This window comes from Aotus nancymaae, unplaced genomic scaffold (genome assembly GCF_030222135.1).
Source record: "Aotus nancymaae isolate 86718 unplaced genomic scaffold, 86718_ANA_hifiasm-v0.15.2.pri h1tg000038l, whole genome shotgun sequence".
In the NCBI taxonomy this organism is placed as follows: domain Eukaryota; kingdom Metazoa; phylum Chordata; class Mammalia; order Primates; family Aotidae; genus Aotus; species Aotus nancymaae.
This window is the reverse complement of record NW_026988452.1, coordinates 5834676-5849021: the sequence shown is the minus strand read 5'-3', so window position 1 is coordinate 5849021 and position 14346 is coordinate 5834676. Positions and strand designations below refer to the sequence as shown.

At 46.6% G+C, this 14346-nt stretch overlaps 1 protein-coding gene across 3 annotated transcripts in view; it reads left to right on the top strand.

Annotated features, from left to right (window-relative positions):
• The window catches only part of ITGA9 (integrin subunit alpha 9), a 362228-nt gene that overhangs the window by 63026 nt on the left and 284856 nt on the right, over nt 1-14346 (top strand). For all 3 annotated transcript variants that reach the window (XM_021666559.2, XM_064360142.1, XM_064360141.1), the window contains 4 exons: nt 4406-4511; nt 6068-6162; nt 10591-10681; nt 13087-13132. In XM_021666559.2, coding sequence (XP_021522234.2) covers nt 4406-4511; nt 6068-6162; nt 10591-10681; nt 13087-13132 — 338 coding nt within the window. The remainder of the gene's footprint in view (nt 1-4405; nt 4512-6067; nt 6163-10590; nt 10682-13086; nt 13133-14346) is intronic.

The following is a 14346-nucleotide window of genomic DNA, read 5'->3' as shown; positions in this document are numbered from 1 at the left end:
GTGGCCGAGCACCCTCTGGGTGTGCCCTGGGCCACGTTACCCAGAGGAAATGAAAATATGTGGTTTCTGTCTTGAATAAGCTCAATGGTCCATTAATGGAAAGTTCTATACAATGTTAAAACTGCAGACACAGGGGCCAAGGAGCAATCTTAGTAATTGTCTTTTGAGTGCTTTACATGCACCAGGGACTCTTCTTCCTGATTTCTGTGAGAGATTTCGATGCAGTGTCCACATGGTATCAAGGGTGCCTATTTTTCAGGTGAAAAAACTGAGGCCCAGAGTGGTTAGGTAATGTGGCCCAAATCACACAGCTAAGAAGTGGGGCTGGGATTTGAACCTGGGCAAGCTGGCTCAGAGCTGGCATGCTTTGTCTCAAGGTTATGCCGCCTCTCTAGGAGCATATGCACATCTTTCCAGGGAAGCAGAGGAGGACGCAATGGCTGGGGAATCTTGAAGAAGGGGTAGGCGTTAGCAGATGGGCAGGGTGGGCTAGGGCGGAGCTCCCAGCGGGGGGCTGGGCAAATGGGTTGCGGTGTGAGGCAGCAGCACCACTCACTTCATCATGGAGGGGCAGGGGACTGCATGGGAGCCGTAGTCTCTTTTTTCTTTTCTTTTCTTTTTTTTTTTTTTTTGAGACAGAATTTCACTCCATCACCCAGGCTGGAGTGCAGTGGTGCAATCTTGGCTCACTGCAACCTCTGCTTCCCAGGTTCAAGCGATTCTCCTGCCTCAGCCTCCCAAGTAGCTGGGACTACAGGCACGTGTCACCACACTTGGCTAATTTTTGATGTGTTTTTAGTAGAGATGGGGTTTCACCATGTCACCCAGGCTGGTCTCAAATTCCTGACCTCAAGTGATCTGTCCTTCTTGGCCTCCCTAGGATTACAGATGTGAGCCACCATGCCCGGCCAATAATCTTGATGTTCCATTTTCTGCAGAACCATGAAAGGGATGTGACATGGGCAGAAAGATGCCTCTGGCCCTCTGCAGCCAATGTGGGGGAGTGGGTGGGGGCTGGGTTGGGGGACAGCAGTGCATCGTGGAGGCAGGAGACCAGTGAGAAAGCAGTCTTTTCAGGATCTGGAAGTACAAGTATTCAGTAAGAGGGAGATGCTTCGTTGAAAACATTCTGGTGCCGCCCACCTTTTATCCAACATCGGAAAATGCTTATGAGATAATCAGTTGAAAAACAGTATAAAAACTGCATGTACAACCAGTCCTTAAAAATATGCCAAATACGTAGGGAATGTGAATAACGGCTCTCTGTTTAGTTTTCTCTAAACATCTACCAAATAGTGAAAATGTAATACTTCCATAATAAAAAAAAAAGTCAGTCAAAGTGTACTGTTAAGAGTGTCTGAGATGCTAGGTATCTCAGTTGGGCGAGGGCAGCGGTTTCGCTGTAACTAAGTGGCAGGTGCCAGAAAGGAAGGAAGCAGTGAAAGGAGATCCAGGGACTGTCAGAGGCTTATGTTGCCTCTGAGGTTTTCAGGCTCTTTGGGAAGGCAGATCTAAAACTGGGAGGCTTTGAGAGGCCAAGGCAGGAGGCTCACTTGAGGACAGGAGTTCAAAACCAACCTAGACAACATGGTGAAACCTCATCTCTACTAAAAACACACGAAACAGGATCTAGAACCAGAAATACCATTTGACCCAGCAATCCCATTACTGGGTAAATACCCAAAGGATCATAAATCATTCTACTGTAAAGACACATGCACACGTATGTTTATAGCAGCACTGTTCACAATAGCAAAGACTTGGAACCAACTCAAATGCCCATCAATGATAGACTGGATAAAGAAAATGTGACATATATACACTGTGGAATACTATACAGCCATCAAAAAAGGATGAGCTCATGTCCTTTGCAGGGACATGGATGAAGCTGGAAACCATCATTCTTGGCAAACTAACACAAGAACAGAAAACCGAACACTGCATGTTCTCATAAGTAGGAGTTGAACAGTGAGAACACATGGACACAAAGAGGGGAACATCACACACTGGGGCCTGTCGGGAGTTGGGGGGCTAGGGAAGGGAGAGCATTAGGAGAAATACCTAATGTAGATGACGGGTTGATGGGTGTGGCAAACCACCATGGCATGTGTATACCTGTGTAACAAACCTGCACGTTCTGCACATGTACGCCAGAACTTAAAGTGTAAAAAAACCAAAAACAAAAAAATATCAGCCAGGTGTGGTGGTGCTTGCCTGTGGTCCCAGTTGAGGCTGAGGTGGGAGGATTGCTTGAGCCCAGACAGTGGAGGCTGCCGTGAGTCGTGATCATGCCATTGTACTCCAGCCTGGGTGACAGACTGAGAGCTTGTCAATCAGTTAATCAATTAGTCAACAAGCCAACAAGCAAGGTGCAGTGGTGGTTGCCTGTAGTCCTAGCTATGCAGGAGGCTGAGGTAAGAGGATCCCTTGAGCACAGGAGTTTGAGGTGGTAGTGAGCTATGATTGCACCACTGCACTCCAGCCTGGGTGAGAAAGTGACTCTGATTTAAAAAAAAAAAAATACCTGGGAGGGAAGGTGCTTATTGGCACCCGTTGCAGGAACCCTTGTCACCTGCATCCCCACTGACATTCCAGGAGGTCAGGGCAGGGTGCAGGGAGAAATGAGGGATATTACATAGATGCGTGCTATGGGCATTCAATGTGCCTGCTGTTATGTTTGCAGGAGACTGAGACATTTATGTGGGAGTCAGGTCCAACAGCCAGACTGGGTCTAAATCAGGAGGTGGATTCTTTAACTCTTTTTTTCTTTTTTTTTGAGACGGAGTTTTGCTCTTGTTGCCCAGGCCGGAGTGCAATGGTGCAATCTCAGCTCACCGCAACCTCTGCCTCCCAAGTTCAAGTGATCTGCCTCAGCCTCCCAAGTAGCTGGGATTACAGGCATGCACTGTCTCGCCCGGCTAATTTTGTGTTTTTAGTAGAGATGGGGTTTCCCCATGTTGGTCAGGCTGGTCTTGAACTCCCAACCTCAGGTGATCTGCCCGCCTTGGCCTCCCTAAGTGATGGGATTACAGGTGTGAGCCATCACGCCCTGCCAGGTGGTGGACTCTTGAAGCACAAGAATTTCCCCCAGACCTCCATGGGCACAGTGTACCCACACCCTCCCTGCCAACCAGCATTTCTTGATGTTGTGTGGTTATTCTGAGTACCAGGGTATTCTCATTTCTGTTGAATTTTAGCCATTTGAATAAAGATCGGAAGGCAGTGTGGAGGAGGGGAAAAGTGCTGACTTTGGAGCCAGGTGGACCTGAGTTTGAATCTTGCTTTTGCCACATCCTAGCCTGTGTGATGTGGATGAAATTGGCGGCCCAGTTTCCTTATCTGTAAACTGAGAGGCATCGTAAGATTTTCCTTATAGAGTCGTTGTGTGATTTAAATGAGGAGCTGGCCCTGCGGTGCCTGGTGCATAGCAGGAGTCAGTTGCTGGTGTCCCTCTCCTCTTCCCCACACACTGAGAGAAAGAAATTAATGCATATTTGTGTTTTGGGGTGGAGGTTTCATTGACCCAAGAAATCATCATACCTTTATTGTTTTCAAGTTGTAAATTGTGTTTATAGTGAAAAAGAAGACTTGGTCATAATAAAAGCCAGACACTCACGGAATGGCCTGTGGGACATAGTGGGTCTAGAGTGCCTCTGTGCTGGGGAAGGTGTAAATCTTCTCATCCCTCAAGACATCAGATTGCATCATATCACTCTGGTATTCACGTGCCAGTGATCTGGGGTGAGACTGGGTATGACTTTTTCCCCCAAAGTCAGATGACTTTTCTTGCCTTTGTGAACCATCGACCCCCTCCCTCTGATGATTAGTATTTTCTCTGGAAATTCGTACCTGAGCCATGCATGAGTAATAGGCACAGTGATGTCTGCACCACAGCCACGCCCTGGCCAAGAGCGACTGAGTGCTTGGGTTTTCTGAACCATGACTCCCTGTATCAGTATAATTTATACATGCACCTTGTAAAACATCTTTGTAAACTTGTACCAAAAGGCACAGGAAAGAAAAACAATAGAAACATGGATACTCTTTTAGAATAACATTGGGGAAAATGCTATCCCCGAAGGAAAGCTGAGAGCACACTGGGGACAGGTGGATAGGGAGGTTTGCTTTTATATAGAGCATTAGGACAGGGGGGTGTAGTCATTGGCTGCCATGACATTCTCCTTCCCTGAAAATGCGTCCCAGGCTATGGGAGACCATCCTGTTGAGCAGGTAAATGGGACTCACTTTGCCAGCAGGAGGGAGAAGCTCGGGTTCCTGCGATTCTGCCCAGGTGTTTCCTGTCGATGAGTGTGCTCTAGCAGGCAGTGTTCAAGCTCTGGTTCTTTAATTGTTTTTACGGTTTGTTCTGTTTGTTTTCCATTTTCTCCTCCATCCTGTTTCCCAGGGAGCCCTCGAGGAGCAGCTGACTCTGACCGGGGATGGTGCCTACAATGCGCACTTTGGAGAGAGCATCGCCAGTCTGGGTGATCTGGACGACGATGGCTTCTCAGGTGAGCGAGAGCTCCTGGTGCGTGGGGCCCTCCAGCTGCAGCACGTGGCTCGGCTTCGGCGGGGCAGCCTGCCCTCCGACTGTCCGTCTCCAGTGGCATGCTCCTGGTCTCCGGGCCCACTCCAAAGGCCCATCAGTGTGCTGTGGGGAGAGAGGACACGTTTGGAGATGCTGTCTGTGTGGACACTCAGGGTCGAGCTTCCAGCCCACTGGAGTTTTGCCTCTGTGTAATCCCTTCTCACCAGCTCAGTGTTCTTTGTTGTTTGCGTGGAAGCAAACCTTGGGACTGGTCCGTCTGGGGCTTCTTATGGCGGAGCAGCTTGGACAGCTTCCTCCTGCCATCAGCTCTCCTTGTTTCTGAGGCTTCGATGCTCCATGATGCTCTACCGTGTTGATGGGGAAATGCGTGAGGAGAGAATTAGAGACCTAGACATATTCTCCCTGATTACAGCAGCAGCTGCATTGCCTTTCCAGAGTGTGTGTGTGTGTGTGTGTGTCTTGGGAGGCATGGAGGCATGTGCACCTAGGTCTGTTTGGGCAGCAGTGCTCCTCACAGCCTCTTGGCCTCTCTCTCTCTGTCTCGTTTGAGCCTCTTCTCCTCGCTGCATACACAGCATACAGACGTCGGGAGGTGGAGCAGCCGTGTCACCGGGGAATGTGGTGGTGGAGGTGGGGCATCACTTGCCCAGGCCAGCCATCCAGACGTCTCAGTGCCTCCTACCACTGCCACCGAGGGCTTCATTTTCCTCCCCTTTGGCCTCGCTTCTGCAGACACATGGCTTTGTTAGAAGCAAGGGAAAAAGTTAGGAAGCTCTAGGCTTTGTTCTAGGAGTTGCCAGGTTGTCAGAGGAATGTTTCTTGTGTGTGAAGTGAATGCCCTTCTCTACGTTTCCTTTATCCAGGAATAGAGTTGATTTTCTCAGTTATGCAATCACCATTGTCTATGGAATTCTCCCTTATGGAAATTAGGGCAGGTAGATTATATTTGCATTTATTTTATTGGATGAGTCAGTGACTTTTTTTTTCTTATGAGCAGAAGGTAGAAACTTTTTTGGAACTAAACTCTTAGCTTCTATAGTCTTCGCTGTACTTTTTTTTTTTTTTTTGAGGTGGAGTCTCTCGCTCTGTTGCCCAGGCTGGAGTGCAGTGGCACAATCTTGGCTCACTGCAACCTCTGCCTCCTGGGCTCAAGCGATTCTCTTGACTCAGTCTCCAGAGTAGCTGAGACTATAAGTGTGCGCCACCATGCCCAGCCAATTTTTGTATTTTTAGTAGAGATGGGGTTTTGTGATGTCAGCCAGGCTGGTCTTGAACTCTTGACCTCAGACAATCTGCCCACCTTGGCCTCCCAAAGTGCTGGAATTACAGGCATGAACCACCACACCAGGCCTACATTTTTTTTCTGCTAAGGGATCATGTGTCTAAGTTAATGCTTGAACAATCAACAACCAAGAATTTCTGGTGTCCAGGGGCTCCGACATGATAACCAGAATTCAGGAAGCTGTGCTTATATTATTTGTGTGGCTTTTTAACCCATAGCTGTTTTTCTACCCGCAGATGTGGCCATTGGCGCACCCAAGGAGGACGACTTCGCAGGGGCGGTCTATATCTATCATGGTGATGCTGGTGGGATAGTCCCTCAGTATTCAATGGTAATTGGCATGGACGTGATATGGCAACTGTTCATACATTCATTCAACAAACATGTATGGAACCCTCATTATGTACCATGCCCTGGAGTACAAAGAAAAACAACATCTTTCTGACCTTGAACTTCCCACCTTTTAGTGAAAGACACAATTAATATTGCTTATTAAATACTAAGAAAAGCATTCTTAGAATTCCAAGTTTGCTCACACTCAGGGATGCATTTTGCCTAAAGAAGATAATTTTCAACTCTTACTCAGAGTTAGAGCCATTTATTTAAGAAAGGAAAGGAAGCTTTTTCTTTTTGGTGCCTCCTTTGTCAACCATCTATGCTAAGCCAAGGCAATATGTTTTAAAATGTTATCTAGAAGGACAGTGGTCCATGGCGGAGAGGCCTGAAACTGATCACAGGCTGCTGTCCCAACTGGCCTTAAAACCAGGAGCCGGTTAGGACTCTGCCCTTGCACCCCAGGCTTGGGAACATGGAAGTGGTGAGTTCTGTTTTTTGCTGTATCAGCTTGGTGTTCAATCTTGCTGATGGTGTCAAGCCCAGCCCATGGGAAAAAAGGAAGTCATGCTCTCAGCAGAAGCATTGTCAGGATATTTGAGGATGTCTGCGTGTGGAGTGGCACTGGCTCAGGTCTTGCTCCCAGTGGGTCAGAGACAGAAGGGGACACACCCTGAGAAATTTCCAGCAACAAATATTTATTTATTGAACACTTATTACATCCTAACTACTTCCTACTCGTATGTATGTATTTACATTTTAATTTTAAGAGGCAGCATGTGAATAACTCTTCTACATGAATAATTGTCCTTGTGGCAGATAGAGATAAGCTAATTAAGGGTGGCAGGTTGGTTGGTTCTCATTCCTGCTTCAGATCCCCTCTCTGCTGGCCTCCTGCTGAGCTCAGTGCTTCACCTGCAGGAGACAGGGCTTTGGGCGGCACCGGGAAGAGGAGGGACTGTTTTGTGGGTGTGCTCTGCCCTTTCTTTATCTTTAATCCTCACAGCAGCCGTGAGATGGGTCCATTTATTATCCACCATTTACCTATGAGGTGACTATGGCCCAAGGAGGTTGTTTAACTTGCCCAGGGTCACAAGTGACAGTATGTCCACAGCATCTTTGCCAGTCCGATGCCTGTAACTTTGTAACCACCATCCTCAACTCCACATTGCAAAAAGGAGCACTCAGAAGCTCAGGAGGAAAGGTTACAAATATGGAAACTATTTTGCCATGAGGCATACATAGTCTGAGGGGTATTTACCTATCCAGACCATCCTCTTTTCATTAGGAATACATAACGGTGGGATTAATACACTGTTTGGCGATTCAGCCCACAAGGCAGGAGGAAGGGGTTTGGGTAAAGTTTGGGGGCCACATCTGAGTCACAAGAGCTGCCCTAGGCTGAGTCAGGGATGCTCTTCCCAGTGTGACAAGCTGAAAGTCATCCAAGGAGCCCCGTGCTCGGGTGATGGTCAAGGTCATTCTCCATGCATCCTCCAGGAAGCTTGTTTTCCTGGACCTCGGAAGCTAACCACACAGAGGGGCAGCCCGTGGGAGACCCTGGCTTCCCCTCCTCCAGGGCCCTTGGTGTTTTGTTTGGTTGCTGGGTGGAATCCCTGCAGAGAACCACAGTATAACTCTTGTGGTCAGCATGGAGCGTCTTTAGTAGGAAGCAGGGATAGCAGCTGGACCAGCCTGCCTTTGTCAGCATGCAGGCGGGCTCCTTCGCTTTGACAAAGAGAAGTGCTTTTGGGCCCTTAAGGAAAAAAAGAAAGAAGCAACCGTGATTATACTTCTCCAAGCTGCTGATATGTACATGATAAGGGCAGTGATTTAAATGGAAAAACAATCCTTTAATGGCAGATTCTTGCAGGCCCAGGTCCTGGCTAGAGCAGGCATCATGTGAGGGAGCTAGAGGAAGGGATCAGAAGCAACTCTGGGCGGGGGAATCGCTTTGCTTTGGCCCAGATTGGTATGATTTCTGCTGGGTAAATTGTGAGATTGGGGCCTACTCTTCTTCCACATTGCTCTTTAACTCTCTCTTGAGTTTACCAAGGAGTGTGTTGATTTTTAGATCCTTGTGCGCCTTTCCCAATTTGAGAGCCCTCTGGGCATGTGGTAGCCCCTGTGATCCTTCTCTTGCTGTAAGGGACACGGCATAGAAACCTGGTCAAGTGGAGGTTTCCAGGGCTCCTGGTTTTCATTTAGGGTTATTAGCACTGGGCAGACTTATCTTCTTGGCTTTATAGCATAATGGCCTGCAGATGTCTGTGGACTAACTTAAGCCTGCATCACCACCCCCAGATGGACCACCCCTTCACTCTCCCCCTCATCCCAGCCACAGCATACACCTTAGAAGTGTAGACCCAGGGCAGGCTGCTGCGAGAGTTCTTGAACTTCAGAGCCGAGAGGGTCTGCTTCAAAATATGGCTTTTAAGAAATGTGCAGACACACATACATGTTTGTTTAGACAGAGCCTGGTGGGATGCGGGGCTCTGCGTGTTAGTGTGAAACATTTCTTTAGTGTTTCCTGCAGTGTTCTTATTTGTACTTTGATGCCTGCACATTTCCTGTTGGATGGCTTAACTGAGGATGGCAGGCAGCCCTCTCTGATCACTTCTAGGAGGGTTATTTGCAGTTATCAGCAGCTGGGGTCAGGGGGCATCCCTGGTGCCTCCATCTGTAGATCCTGTGGAAACTCCCCACTCCCTGCCTTCCTGACTTCTCTGCAGAATGACTCAGTAAAGAGAAGCGTAAGGAAAGAAAGTCGAAGCGAGCCCCTAGATATCTGGGAACCTGGTTCTGTTGTGCTTTGAAAACTAAGCATTTCTCTTATCCTTCACAGTGAGGGCATCAGGAGGTAAGCCTCCCCGAGGGGATTGTGCAGATAAAGGCAGAAGGAATAGGTCAGACCCCAGAAGATGGGACTTTTCTGATTCAGGAAGTTCAGTATCTTTGTGAGGAACTGTGCCACACGAATGTTGATGCACAGCTTCAGTGTGCAACAAAGGCTGTTTGTACAACAAATATTGTTGAATCAGTGCTGCCTGTGTGGACGTGTGATGAACTCAGTGATGAACAGAAAGTTGCTATCCCTGCTTCCTACTAAAGACGCTCCATGCTGACCACAAGAGCACAGCCAGGAGTGGTGGCTGAAATCCCAGTTCCCTGGGAGGCTGAGGCAGGAACATTGTTTGAGGCTTGGAGTTTGAGACCAGCTTTGGCAACGTGGCGAGATCCCGTCTGACAAAATATGAAAGAGCCGGGTATATTGGAGCATGCCTGTAGTCCCAGCTACGCATTCTAGCCTGGGCAGCAGAGCAAGACTCCATCTCTTAAAAAAAAAAAAAAAAAAAAAAAGACAGTTTCATTTTTAAAAAACATATAAGGCCGGGTGCGGTGGCTCAAGCCTGTAATCCCAGCACTTTGGGAGGCCGAGGCAAGTGGATCACGAGGTCAAGAGATCAAGACCATCCTGGTCAATATGGTGAAACCCTGTCTCTACTAATACAAAAAATTAGCTGGGCATGGTGGCACGTGCCTATAATCCCAGCTACTCAGGAGGCTGAGGCAGGAGAATTGCCTGAACCCAGGAGGCGGAGGTTGCGGTGAGCCGAGATCACGCCATTGCACTCCAGCCTGGGTAACAAGAGCGAAACTCCGTCTCAAAACAACAACAACAACAACAACAACAAAAAACATAAAGTAAGCATAGATGTGAGTGTGTCTCATGGTAAAGTTGTAAACTCTGGTTAGTTGAGGGAGCTGTGTTTTAGAGGGGAGGGCATCTTCTTCAGCTGAGTTTTTTAGATTTCCTACAGTTTAAGAAGGTTCAGGACCATGGAGTTCTAGATTTACTAGGTAAAACTGTTTACTTCTGTTTGTAAAGCTCCAGAGTCTATAGATCTGGTTGGCTGGATGGAAAGGAAGTTTCCGCATGGCCATCTTTTCCAGTTAGACATGTTAATTACCTGTCTGTCTAGGGAAAGACTCTGTAACGTGTGCCTCTTAGGAGCGGGGTGTTAAATATTTAGTACATATATGGGAAGAAAGATAGAAGGTAAATATGTTCTTAGAATTTCAGCCAGCGACACCTGTGTAAAAATAAACAGAACCTCCATTAGGAATGGAAGTTAAACTTTATCCATTTTGAACTTCAACATGTCAAAACATTATCATGGTAGTCTAGGCAGATTTTTTCATTAGCACAGAACTTAGACAAATTTTTAAATGATGACATTTGGCCAAGGCAAGTCGTAATAAAGGAGTATGTGGTCTTCAACGGCCTGCTAAAGACTTGCTGATCACATTAGGATTCGACAACTTTAGGACCAAGTGTCCTAGGGAAGCTGGAATAAAGAGTCACAGTTCTTATTCGTGACCGTGGACCTTTCCTGTGACTCCATTTCCCTATTATCTGTTTCAGAAACTGTCTGGGCGGAAGATAAATCCAGTGCTCCGGATGTTTGGCCAGTCCATATCGGGAGGGATTGATATGGATGGAAACGGCTATCCTGGTAAGCTGTTTTTCTTTAAGGGCACGTGAGATAAATGAAGAGAAATGCATGAAGTAGAATAATTTTCAGTCTGGTTAGCAATCATCACATCCATTTAGGATTAGAACAGTTCACACGATAGAACAGGGTGTTTTGCCTGGTGTTCAATTTTAAGGTGAAAATAATGTTGACATTTATTTTGGGGTTTTAAAATGATCTACTCTGAAGGGCTTAGCACCGGGAGGGTGGATTTTTATAGTGGTTTCTGTGGCAGTAATTCTGTTGAAGAAAAAAAACACCGGCCACATCTAAAATTGTGAATAGTGAAACCTCCTGTTTTCCTTTGCACTTAACCATATGCAAAGGCTTCTTACTCTTGGAGGGAAAAGGAGCAGCATCCCCCCAACCACATCTCTCACCCCTACTCTTGAAAGAAAATTATTGAGGAAGATTCGGAGTAAAAAGGAAACCATGTCCTCTTGTGTGTGGACACAGCAGAACTTCACCATCCGAAGCTGGCTGGCTTGGCTTTAGGGTGAATTAATACCTGTGGTGGTTGTGGCTAACTGGATAAAAAGACATGATTTCAAACCCAACCCCAAGTGATACCTGGCTTAGGTCGAATTGCCTGGGTGGTGGAGTAGTGGTTCTTCAGCTGTTTCAAGATGGACTGGGGTAAGGTGAGGAAGCAACAGTAAGAATTTGGAAAAATCCAGAATGGTCATGGAATTCAGGAAACGTTTCTCTGAATTTTGTACACATCCTTCTTTTGAGAAACAGTTCTTTCCACTAAAATTTAAGAAAACGAATGCAGTCTTATGTGAGGACACCACATTTGTGTATTTTTGAATAGATAGAAGTTTTGACATTCCTCAAGTCTATAGAGCCAGGAGGAAGAGTGGGAATAGAAAGAAGTCAGTGCTGAAGCTTTTGTCCCAAGATAGATCCTCGTGGGTCTTTTTAACTTTGAGAAAGCAGTTCTTGTTCTGGGCAATTTGTAGCCACCCCCAAATAGTATCTTATATGGGTTTAGCATTTAATATGTACAAAATGCTTCCATATGCAATGTACATCTCACAGTGACCCCAGCAGGTAGGTAGGATAGGGTGTTTTCCCCACGTTACAGACAAGGATGCTGAGACTGGATGTGAGGGACTGCCCAGAGCCTGCAGGGCACGGGGACCCAGGCTTCCCAGTGGTTCCGCTGCTTTTCTGTAAACGTGAGGTGAGCAAGGTGTTCACTGTTGACAACAGATCTGAATTTCTCATCTTGTGTTTTTCATAAGGAAATTGACAAATTTATCGGGTTCTTTTATTTTCAAACATACGGCTAATTTAAAAAGACTACTGAAAACCAAAATTAATAAATAGACCCAAGTGGAGACGTTGTAGGAACCCTGTAATTCGTGGATTTGCCTTTGGTTTTTCCTTAATGGGGGCATCATATAGACGCTCAGTGCATTTAGCGATGTTCAGATTGAGACCCTCTTGGACGCAGATGCTTGGTTCTGTGGAGCAGTAGTGGGAACCCAGGGCCAGGGATTTATATCACGGGGTTGGGGTGGTGGGGAGAAAGGCATAGAACCACTGGAAGTGTAAGTGCTTCCTGAATTAGAGTTATTTAGGAATAAACATTACCAGTTAAACCAGGGTCTTGGTTTATAGCTTATCAAGTATTTTCATGAATTTTCTGACTTAAGTATCTAATTTCATATATTTTAAAAATATTTACTATAAATCTAGTGAGTACTTAATGAATATTACATAATCACTGATAAATATTTTCTGATTTAAGTGTAATGAAATATTGTCAGCTTTTGAAGAGGGTCCTGGGGATAATTATCTTCATTTTACAGACATGCCGTGAGATACTCAGGTCATGTAGAGTCAGGGGTGGAGGGTGATGATTCCATGTACTTCAGAACCTAGAGCATTTTCCAAGGGTCACTGAATTCTGGGTATGTCTTTCTCTAATTCACTGATGTCGACAGAAGTATAAACCATACGTGTAATCTAAAATATTCCAGTAATTACATAAAAAGATAAAAAAAGAATTTTAATAATGTTTTTAGCCCAATATAGCCAACATATCATTTCAACATAAAATCAATATGAAAGTTATTAGTGAGGGAGCTAATGGTTCTCTGTACTAGGTCTTTGAAATGCGGTGTGTATGTTACACTTACAGCACCTCTCAACTGAGACCAGCCACATTTCAAGGCCTCAGTAGCCTGTGTAGGGATTGGCTGCCACGTTGGAGAGTGTGGCTTCCATTCTTACAAGATCATTGTGTAGCCCAGACAGTGGCCGTCAGAGGGCTCTCTGGCCTCAAGGCTGGGCCTCCATCCTTGTAGAGTGCCTGTCCAGGGGGCGGCTGGGTAGGGGCTTCAGCAAGTTTCTGAACGCTGTAAACTTCTCATTTTCAGATGTCACTGTTGGAGCCTTCATGTCCGACAGCGTGGTTCTTCTCAGGTGAGAGGCGTCACTCTGGCTCCTTGGATTGTGCTGTTCGGGGGGAGGGATGGAGCCATTCACCGTTCATGGGCTCTTCCCTCTGTCCTGTTCCTTGTCGGCTGGAGGTGCTTACTAAGTGGAAATGCTACTTTATTTTCTCGTTCTAATTATTCTCTCTCCCAGAGATTCTAGCTGTGGCCTTGAATGGCTTATAGGTATGAGATGATAGCATCCTGGGAGCTTCTAGGTAGGGATTGGGGTAGCCTAACTCTTAAGCCCTAAAGCTATTTGCCTTTGGCCAAGAACCTCCCATAATGTGCCATACAAGTGTTTTATTATTTCCTGCGGGTGCTGGGAAGCACTGTTCATTCTGTCTCTTCATCTGTACACCTGCTTTCTCACCTGTGGTCGGTCCTCAGCACCCCAGGGACCGGAAGCCTCCTGCCCATTAGACAGCGTGTCATTCCCTGTTGGCAGCAGAGGTGAGAGACGTGAGCTGAGGCCCAGAGCTTGCTGAGGCCCGTGCAGTCTGGATCTCTCCTGCAAAGGCCAGTGGGCCTCCGCCACCATCTGTGAACCCTCTCCAAGTATTTCGAGCTGTATGAGTCAGAGGAGGCAGAGTTACACTTTGGAGTGGGAGCCAATTCTTAGGTTTTGTTAATAACCCGATGGCAGAACTTTCTAAAATAGACTAGTAGAATCTCAGAGCTGGAAGGGATCCCAGAGGCCATGTAGTTCCACACCCCAGATCCTTATTCAGCAGTACCTTCTGCGGGTCTCCACTGCAGGGCCACACAGCCTCCTATTGGAGTGAGATACTCATCAGTGGGAGCGCAGTTACTTCTAAGGGAACCAGCTTGCCCGGGGAAATGTCAAATCTTGAATTATTGAAGAGACAGAAGAGCCTTGAGGCTGAGTGTGAACTCAGGGGCCAGGTGGCTGACTTCAAACCCTGACTCTGCCCTAAGTAGGTGACTTTCCTGGGCAAGTCCCCTGACCTTTCTGTTTCAGGATTCTCCTCTGTTGGCCAGGACAGCAATACAGATGCTCCTCGACTTAGGATGGGGTTATTTCCAGATAAACCCATCCTAAGTCAAAACATGGTATTTTCAACTGAGGATGTAAGTTTTATCCAGATGTAGCTTCATTGTAAGTCAAGGAGTGTGTTGCATTCCTATGGCTTTCCTACAGTTGTTAAGTTGAAAAATCTAAGTTGAACCATCATAAGTCAG